Consider the following 9,396-nt stretch of genomic DNA (forward strand, 5'->3'; position numbering starts at 1 on the left):
CTGTTTTTACACATACAGTAGCCAAAGTACATAATTAGGCCCATAACACAGTGAATTCTCTCTCTCTCTCTCCCTCTCTGCCTGTTTTTACACATACAGTAGTCAAATGACATAATTAGGCCCCTAACACAGTGAATAGGAGTTTATTCTGAAGGCAACTACACCTAACTTTATTGTGCAGGGATGCTGTCATGTGACCCAGATACACAGGCTGAAGGCCCCTGATTAAGAGATGGATCATGGGTAAAATATTGGTTTTCTGAGCCTCTTCTTTTAACATCTTTCTCCTTCCACAGTGGAGGTGCTTTGTTGTTGGGTAGCATACCAACGTAAAAATGCACTTTTAAGAATATGCAACCATGTTTAAGTGATAGCTGTTTAATACTGCTTCATGCTTTATGAACATTGAAGTAACAAGACAATAAGACCTAACCCAGGGGACTACTTGAAGTGAAAGCTTTGATTTTACAGAATACATTCATTGTGAGACTCACATTCAGGCTACCAGATGTATAACCTTTGTGTCACTCTCTCTTATCATCCCCACTGAACTTTCCATCCTGTCCCATTGGGTCTTGTCATTTAGGCAGCGACCAGGATTCCTCTTTCAGTGCGGTGTGCCCCTGTGCCCAGACCCAGAGAGGGGACATCTATATTGAATCTCTATAATTATGTAAATGTAATGTTTGTATTTATAGGCTGCATGAGCCGCAAGACTCTGGCAGTGGCCCTGTGACAGCTGGAAAACCCTGCACTCAGAAATCATATTATAAACTGCTCATGCCTGAACTGATGCTATAGGATAGCTGGCTCATGGTTCATGTAAAGATCATGGTTGATGTAAAGATATGGATGTATTGTTGAGGAGTTTATGACTGGTGTGATGTTACAGTATGGTGTGATAATGATACACAGATGTCAGGGCTGCTCCATTTTCCAAAGCCACAAGGATTTTTACTCAAAGTGAAGAATTATGTTGTTCAATTAGTTTAATATGTACATTAAAATAAACTATTTACATTATATAAAATATATTTACATGGCAATAATACATTTACTCAGAAAACCAAAAAGAACATTAAGTCACAAGACTTTTAGCCCTTTGTCATGTTGAGATGGTTACTCTTATTTCCATAGTTTTAAAGACCCTGACATGAAATGTTATTCAACAGGTAAATGCACACACAGAACATTCAATTCAAGCCTCTGAAGACTGAAAGGCAGTTTTAGATCAAAACATTGTCTTAAAGCTTATTTCATGTGCTGTTTACAGTTATAACACATAGATAAACGTTGCTTTTTTGCCAGTAAAAAATATGGCACTCGTAGGATGCATATAATAGAAGGCACTATCTTGAATATCAAAACACATCATATTAAACAATGTTATTGTAAGATTCCAGTTGTGTCAGGGGTGTACTTAGAGCCAACCTGATATGTTGACTTGAATTCACAAATGCCAACTCCGTGTAATGCACTTTTTAAAGCCTTTTACAAAATATTATTCAATAAAAAATAACAAAGTAGTACCAGCTACATATTTTTAAAATAGTATTTGTATATAGAATTCCTATGACGATGTTTTATTTTCATATGCTGTTTTCCTATTCCTCAAAAAACGTTAAATAAACAAACAAAAATACAAAATACATATTTTTGGAGATATCTTTCTTGATGTCGTTCTTGGTTCATTTGGCAAAGTCCTCAATCGTATGTGATTTCTCACATGTGTCGCTTCATGTGCAGCGCGAGGTGGTCGGACCTGGAGAAGGCGCGCTCGCACAGGTGGCACTGGAACGGCCTGTGTCCAGTGTGCTTACGGAAATGGCGCGTCAGCTCGTCGGAGCGGGCGAACTTCCAGCCACAACCCTCCCAACTGCAATGGTATGGTTTCTCTCCTGTTGAACGACAAAGGGGAAAATACAATGGGTATACTGACAGAAAATACAGTCATTTGCAACATATAGCCAAATATTTCTAGTTTCCAATAAGCACAAAGACATTGAGGAATGTTCCTTACCTGTGTGCGTTCTGTGGTGCGCTTTCAAGTGCGAGCTCTTGGTGTAGGTTTTCGCGCATCCAGCGAAAGTGCAAGTGTGACTCGCTGTGCGCTTCCTTGGCCAGGAACGCCGACCCCTTTTTGGCTTTGAGTCCATCATCTCCAACGGAGAGGACGGTGGAGTGAGTAGCGCTCTCTGATTGGTGTGCTGTATACCCATTCCGTCTTCGTACATCCCGAACTGGTGTGCGCTCTGGTACGAGAGCTGCATCTGTGGGGGAGGGTGAGAGTGAGGGTAGCACGCTGCGGAACGGTAGCTCTGCGGGAAAGTCAGGGAGTGGCACATCTGGGTCTGACACTCGGAGCTCATCAGGTCGTCTGGGCTGAGAGGTGGTGTCATGTTCCCCGCAGACTGCGGAGAGTTGGCTAGTCTCGGATGCTCGAAGGACATCATGCACGAAACATTCCCCTCCTGCTTGATTTTTGGGCAGCTCTGAGGGACCATTTCCATAACTGGTCGGTAACTGTCCATGGATTGCTCGACCTTAATGTTGTCTGGAAAGTCCTGATTTGGGAAAGCAGACGAACTGACTAGAAATCTCCCATGGACGCTGTTGCCAGAGGGCTGGTGGCAGAAGCTGCTGTCAAGCTCATTGCGCAGGAGCTCAGCCATCAGGCTGTTGTATGGCGGAGGTGGAATGTTTATCTCGGGCACCGTGTAGGTAGACTGCATCACGGAGTGGTACATGTTGTTCTGCTCTGCTAGCCTGTACTCTCCCTCTGTCCCGGAGGATGGAGTGCTGCTGTCTGTGCCAGTGGAGTTAGAGAGAATAAACTCCAGATCCAGGAATTTATCTAGCTCCTCTTCGTCTTTTATGCCCATGCAGATGTCCATGCCCTCAGCCACGGCACAGCTGGAATGAACCGACCTGTCCATCTCGCCCTTCCACCTCTGTAATAGTACAATATGCCATTAGTGAAAAGATCATGTAAAAAAAAAACTCTGTACAAAAAAATGGAACATTCATATTTGTTACATAAAAAAACTGTAAAAACAATATGTAACCAAATAATAAGTAAGAAACCTAATTGATACAACATATGGGTTCACTCTACATCTGGACTGAAATGCTATTGCTTTATTCTAACTACACCAAATATATACTAGATTCATATATAAACGACAGGTAAAACAACCCCAAAAATCTCTGAATACATAAACCAGTATACTTACATATTCCCAGCATTTTTCCTTTTGGTTCGCAAATGTGGCGATGGATGGTAAAATGGTCCCGGTTAAGGACATTTCCATACGTTGTAATGACAAAATAAATTAGTTTTTTTCGTTCTTTCTGTCTATGAATATCAGCAAAAGCGATGTAAAGTCCACGCGAGAAACTAGTTGTAGTAGTAAATCACTATATCTCCTCACTTGAAATAGTGTTTCAGTGTCATGTGCAAATTTGATAGGTAGGAGTTCCTATATACCTTATAAATATTGTAGCTGAAAAGCTGGACCTATTGTACGAAGCGGAGGAAACAGGCACCTATATTAAGCCAGTGAGCCTTGCAGTCTCTTTGCTTTCCCTCATGCGCTCGTGCGAGCTTTAAAGTCTTAAAGCCACATATACACACGCCCCTTCCTGCATAGAAACGAGTTTAACAAGTATAACACGTAATGACGCGCTAGGCAAAGACCGCCCCTTGCAGAACTTCATCTAGTAAGCAATTAACACATTATGGCAAATAAAATAAAATATTATGCGCCGAATACAACAGGTGAAATGCTTACTTACGAGCCCTTAACCAACAATGTCGAGTTAGAAAAAAAACGTTTTAAAAAAATGCTATATAAACTCAAGGGAAAAAAGTAACACAATAAAATAAGAATAACGGGGCTATATACAAAGGGTACCGATACCGAGAGAATGTGCAGGGGTACGGGTTAGTCGAGGTAATTGAGATAATATCTACATGTAGGTAGGTGTAAAGTGACTATGCATAGGTAATAATCAGAGTAGCATACGATATATGAAATGTCAATGCATGTGTCACGAATAGGGTAAGGTAACCAAAATATGAACACTAGAGACAAAGTTACCCATTTGGATAGAATATTATTAAGCACAGCTTTTCTTTCAAAATAGGCTAACATTAGGAAATTCATATTAAATATATTATCATTCAACCAAATATAATCTACAAACACAAAAACCGACACTCATGTTTTATCTCCAAACACATATGACAGACATGTCCAAGGTGCATATGCATGGATGTTCTCCGAGCAGCATATTTAGGACAACACGTGAGGTAAGGCCTACAGGATAGGCTATTGGTAATGTTTTGCGTTGTCGATAATAGACTAAACGTTGTAATATGAATACACTGCATAAAGTCACATTTAAAGTATATATAAAAAAAATATATATATAAAAAAATAACCCCATATTCGTTTTTCTCATAGGCCTATATATAATACCTTTAATTTGGCAGATCAGTTGGCTTCTCATCACCTGATCAACTCCTCGGTCTTCTCAGGTCATTTGCCAATCATTATCAGCCTGTGATAAACCCAGTTACCCAACAGGCTTTTCGAAACGGCGCAGCCACCAGGCGCCAGGTAGGCCTTCATCAGAAACTGTTCACCTCTTCAAACGCTCCCGTAAACACGCGCTAATAAAGCGTTTAACCTCCATGAAGCCCCATTCATGTGCAAATAATGAGGCTGAATGAGCGGCTGCTGAGCCTGCTTTGTCCAGCGATGCATTCACATTGGTATCGGGTTTCTTGCGCCAGTTTCACAAAACAGTCTTCAGCTAAATGCAGATAATTGTTTTGTTACGTATATTGTAACATCCATATCCATGCAGGTGTACCAGGATGATACCTTTCCTTTCTCACAATTGGGCGGAAGTGTTTTTGGTTCTATGTCAACTGTGTGCATGTGTGAAAACTATTCTCACTTTCTATCTGTTCTTCTGTTTACAGTGAATAGTTGGGGAAGGTCAGTAAATGAATACCTTATCATCATTCTTACATAATCCACATCCCTCTAAACCTAAACCATAAACACCATGTAATGAGTAATCTGAGTTTCCCTAATCAACCAACCAAATATGGTCCTTCCGATGTCGTAAGTCTACAACGAGTAACCACTGCCATTTAAAGTTTTATTTGCCTGTTTATCTTGTAGGACTCATTTAAAATGCCAAAGTGCTCCTGCTAATGTTGGTTCCTTTGTGCCATTACATTTTGGCTTAACTGATTGGCAATTCAGAGTTTGGTTTTGGCCAATTACTTTTTTCTTATTTATTCAAGAGTTCCCAGCAAACCAGTTACCAAAACATGGTAACTGCTTCTGTTCCTCAATTTAAACACCCCTAGTCAACCATGCATGAAAACCCTTATAAAGTCTTTCAACAAATGAGAGATATAAAGAACATATAGAAATGATCTGATTGTGGCACGAAGGAGCAGCGGTTACACTTCTATTATATCAATTATATTGTGAACAACAACCATACAAATAAAGAAACATGGGTGTGGCTTTAGTCTGTACTTTACAGTGTGTTCTTTCCTCAGGCCATAGGCCATATTATTTGACCTGAGGAAAGAACATGTTGTATGGTACATATTATTATTGCATTTGGCGAGGATGATGTGGTTTGCATACGCTGTAGGTACATGTGTGACATTCCAACATCATTAGTAAGAATGTCATACCTATTGTTTCACTCTATTAGGTGTCGCAACAACGTTTTAGAATAGACTGGAGTAAACAAACATGTATTTGTTTTCTTTATTTGTACCTTTATTTGTACCTACCTAATACATATGTTTTTTCCTAGATAGCAATTCATAGTTGTGGTTTATTGAGCTTTTGCTAGATTCTAGAAACATTGTTCTGCTCATCTTGAGGTTTGTAGGATATTTCTAAAGGTTCCCAGTAAACCTGCACCTTTAGACACATCTACTTCTCTCTACACTTCCAGTCCTCACTGCATTTAGTGGGAGTGCATTGATGAACAGTCTTCACATTTTACTTGCACAGTCCTCACATTTTTCTGCCTCAAAATTACATCTCAAAAGGGGATACATTTAATTTAATTCCTATAGATCTACACAACATACTGCACATTTTCAAGTTGAAAGAAATATAAACTGTCCAAATTGAATAAAAAAAGTATTGATTGCATATGTCGTCACACTTGGTGGAACACACTTGGTGGAACACACTTGGTGGTCACACATATGTCATCACACTTGGTGGAACACACTTGGTGGAACACACTTGGTGGAACACACTTGGTGGAACACACTTGGTGGTCACACATATGTCATCACACTTGGTGGAACACACTTGGTGGAACACACTTGGTGGAACACACTTGGTGGTCACACATATCTCGTCACACTTGGTGGACACACATATGTCGTCACACTTGGTGGAACACACTTGGTGGTCACACATATGTCGTCACACTTGGTGGAACACACTTGGTGGTCACACATATGTCGTCACACTTGGTGGAACACACTTGGTGGTCACACATATGTCGTCACACTTGGTGGAACACACTTGGTGGTCACACATATGTCATCACACTTGGTGGAACACACTTGGTGGTCACACATATGTCGTCACACTTGGTGGAACACACTTGGTGGTCACACATATGTCGTCACACTTGGTGGAACACACTTGGTGGAACACACTTGGTGGTCACACATATGTCGTCACACTTGGTGGAACACACTTGGTGGTCACACATATGTCGTCACACTTGGTGGAACACACTTGGTGGAACACACTTGGTGGAACACACTTGGTGGTCACACATATGTCATCACACTTGGTGGAACACACTTGGTGGAACACACTTGGTGGAACATACTTGGTGGAACACACTTGGTGGTCACACATATGTCATCACACTTGGTGGAACTCACTTGGTGGTCACACATATGTCATCACACTTGGTGGAACACACTTGGTGGTCACACATATGTCATCACACTTGGTGGAACACACTTGGTGGTCACACATATGTCATCACAGTTAATAATACTTGGTGGAGGCACCTTTGGTAGTCATCACAGCTGTGAATCATTTTGAATAACTTTTAGAGGAACATTTATCCAATGGTTTTGTCAAAATTTCTCAAGCTCAGTAAATTTGGTTGGGAGTCATTCATGGGCAAGCAATATTCAAACCTTGTCTCTGATTTTCAAGAAAATTTAAGACAGTATTGAGACTGCACCACTCATGAACACTCAGCATCTCTTGGAAAGCCATTGTAGTGTGTCTTTGGTATAAAAAAATGTGTAATTGTCCCGCTGAAAAATACAACTTTATCCCAGGGTTACAGTTTCTTAAGAAGGTATTCATACCCCTTCGACTTATTCCACATTTGTTTTGTTACAGCCTGAATTAAAAAATCATTACATTTATTTTTGTCTCACCCATCTACACACAATACCCCATAAGGACAAAGTGAAAACATGTTTTTAGACATTTTTGCAAATGTACTGAAAATGGAATACAGAAATATCTAATTTACATTAGTATTCATACCAATTTGTTATGACACTCCAAATTGAGCCCAGGTGCATCCAAATTACTTTGATCATCCTTGAAAGATCACTACAAATTGATTGGAGTCCGCCTGTGGCCAATTCAATTGTCTGGACATGATTTAAACTCATCAAAAAAACAAACTCCCTTTTTCAGGACCCTGTCTTTCAAAGATATTTCGTAAAAATCCAAATAACTTCACAGATCTTCTTTGTAAAGGGTTAAAACACTGTTTCCCATGCTTGTTCAATGAACCATGAACAATTAATGAACATGCATCTGTGGAACGGTCGTTAAGGCACTTACAGCTTACAGACGGTAGGCAATGAAGGTCACAGTTATGAAAACTTAGGATACTAAAGAGGTCTTTCTCCTGACTCTGAAAAACACCAAAAGAAAGATGCCCAGGGTCCCTGCTCATCTGCGTGAATGCGCCTTAGGCATGCTGCTAGGAGGCATGAGGACTGCAGATTTGGCCAGGGCAATAAATTCCAATGTCCGTACTGTGAGACGCCTAAGACGCGCTACAGGGAGACAGGACGGGCAGCTGATCGTCCTCGCAGTGCCAGACCACATGTAACAACACCTGCACAGGATCGGTACCTCCGAACATCACACCTGCGGGACAGGTACAGGATGGCAACAACAACTGCCCGAGTTACACCAGGAACGCACAATCCCTCCATCAGTGCTCAGACTGTCCGCAATAGGCTGGAGAGGCTGGACTGAGGACTTGTAGGCCTGTTGTAAGGCAGGTCCTCACCAGACATCATCGGCAACAACGTCGCCTATGGGCACAAACACACTGTCGCTGGACCAGACAGGACAGGCAAAAAGTGCTCTTCACTGACGAGTCACGGTTTTCTGTCTTACCAGGGGCGATGGTTGCATTCGCGTTTATCGTCGAAGGAATGAGCATTACACCGAGACCTGTACTCTGGAGCGTGATCAATATGGAAGTGGAGGGTCAGTCATGGTCTGGGGCGGTGTGTCACAGAATCATCGGACTGAGCTTGTTGTCATTGCAGGCAATCTCAATGCTGTGCGTTACAGGGAAGACATCCTCCTCCCTCAAGTGGTACCCTTCCTGCAGGCTCATCCTGACATGACCCTCCAGCATGACAATGCCACCAGCCATACTGCTCGTTCTGTGCGTGATTTCCTGCAAGACAGGAATGTCAGTGTTCTGCCATGGCCAGCGAAGAGACCGGATCTCAATCCCATTGAGCACGTCTGGGACCTGTTGGATCGGAGGGTGAGGGCTAGGGCCATTCCCCCCAGAAATGTCCGGGAACTTGCAGGTGCTTTGGTGGAAGAGTATGGGTAACACTCTCAACTGGCAAATCTGGTGCAGTCCATGAGGAGGAGATGCACTGCAGGACTTAATGCATCTGGTCGCCACACCAGATATTGACTGTTACTTTTGGTTTTGACCCCCCCTTTGTTCAGGGACACATTATTACATTTCTGTTAGTCACATGCCTGTGGAACTTGTTTAGTTTATGTCTCAGTTGTTGAATCTTGTTATGTTCATACAAATATTTACACATGTTAAGTTTGCTGAAAATAAACACAGTTGACAGTGAGATGGTGTTTTTAGATTTTTTTAAATTGTTGCTGAGTTTAGAAAGAAACGCCCCTGTCTATATAAGGTCCCAGAGTTGACAGTGCATGTCAGAACAGAAACTATACCGTGAAGTCCAAAGAACTGTCCATAGATCTCCAAGAAGGGTAGGGTATAAAACAATATCTAGACTATTGAAAGTTTCCAAGAGCGCAGTGGTCTCCATCATTGGGAAAAGGAAAAAAATATAGAACT

The 9,396-nt window shown here is 41.5% G+C and overlaps 2 protein-coding genes across 2 annotated transcripts; both read right to left on the reverse strand.

Annotated features, from left to right (window-relative positions):
* Positions 1-920: 920 nt before the first annotated feature.
* Positions 921-3,640, reverse strand: LOC139376683 (Krueppel-like factor 2). The gene is made up of 3 exons (XM_071119573.1): positions 3,234-3,640; positions 2,021-2,951; positions 921-1,898 (listed from the first exon to the last, which is right to left on the reverse strand). Exons 1-3 carry the CDS (start codon positions 3,309-3,311, stop codon positions 1,723-1,725), a joined length of 1,185 nt encoding a protein of 394 aa, XP_070975674.1. The 5' UTR covers positions 3,312-3,640; the 3' UTR covers positions 921-1,722.
* Positions 3,641-6,245: 2,605 nt separating this feature from the next.
* On the reverse strand, positions 6,246-6,926 carry LOC139416166 (keratin-associated protein 9-8-like). The gene is made up of 3 exons (XM_071164936.1): positions 6,746-6,926; positions 6,609-6,662; positions 6,246-6,457 (listed from the first exon to the last, which is right to left on the reverse strand). Exons 1-3 carry the CDS (start codon positions 6,924-6,926, stop codon positions 6,246-6,248), a joined length of 447 nt encoding a protein of 148 aa, XP_071021037.1.
* Positions 6,927-9,396: the final 2,470 nt, after the last annotated feature.

This window comes from Oncorhynchus clarkii, chromosome 1 (assembly GCF_045791955.1).
Source record: "Oncorhynchus clarkii lewisi isolate Uvic-CL-2024 chromosome 1, UVic_Ocla_1.0, whole genome shotgun sequence".
NCBI lineage: Eukaryota > Metazoa > Chordata > Actinopteri > Salmoniformes > Salmonidae > Oncorhynchus > Oncorhynchus clarkii.

What these genes read in the sequence shown, in the direction of transcription:
- LOC139376683 (XM_071119573.1), bottom strand. Translation starts at nt 3,311, where the DNA reads ATGGAAATGTCCTTAACCGGGACCATTTTACCATCCATCGCCACATTT. An exon ending in AGGAAAAATGCTGGGAATAT is followed by an intron (nt 2,952 to 3,233) that starts GTAAGTATACTG and finishes GTACTATTACAG; the next exon opens with AGGTGGAAGGGCGAGATGGA. An exon ending in GCACCACAGAACGCACACAG is followed by an intron (nt 1,899 to 2,020) that starts GTAAGGAACATT and finishes GTCGTTCAACAG; the next exon opens with GAGAGAAACCATACCATTGC.
- LOC139416166 (XM_071164936.1), bottom strand. Translation starts at nt 6,926, where the DNA reads ATGTGTGACCACCAAGTGTGTTCCACCAAGTATGTTCCACCAAGTGTG. An exon ending in CACCAAGTGTGTTCCACCAA is followed by an intron (nt 6,663 to 6,745) that starts GTGTGACGACAT and finishes GTGACCACCAAG; the next exon opens with TGTGTTCCACCAAGTGTGAC. An exon ending in CACCAAGTGTGTTCCACCAA is followed by an intron (nt 6,458 to 6,608) that starts GTGTGATGACAT and finishes GTGACCACCAAG; the next exon opens with TGTGTTCCACCAAGTGTGAC.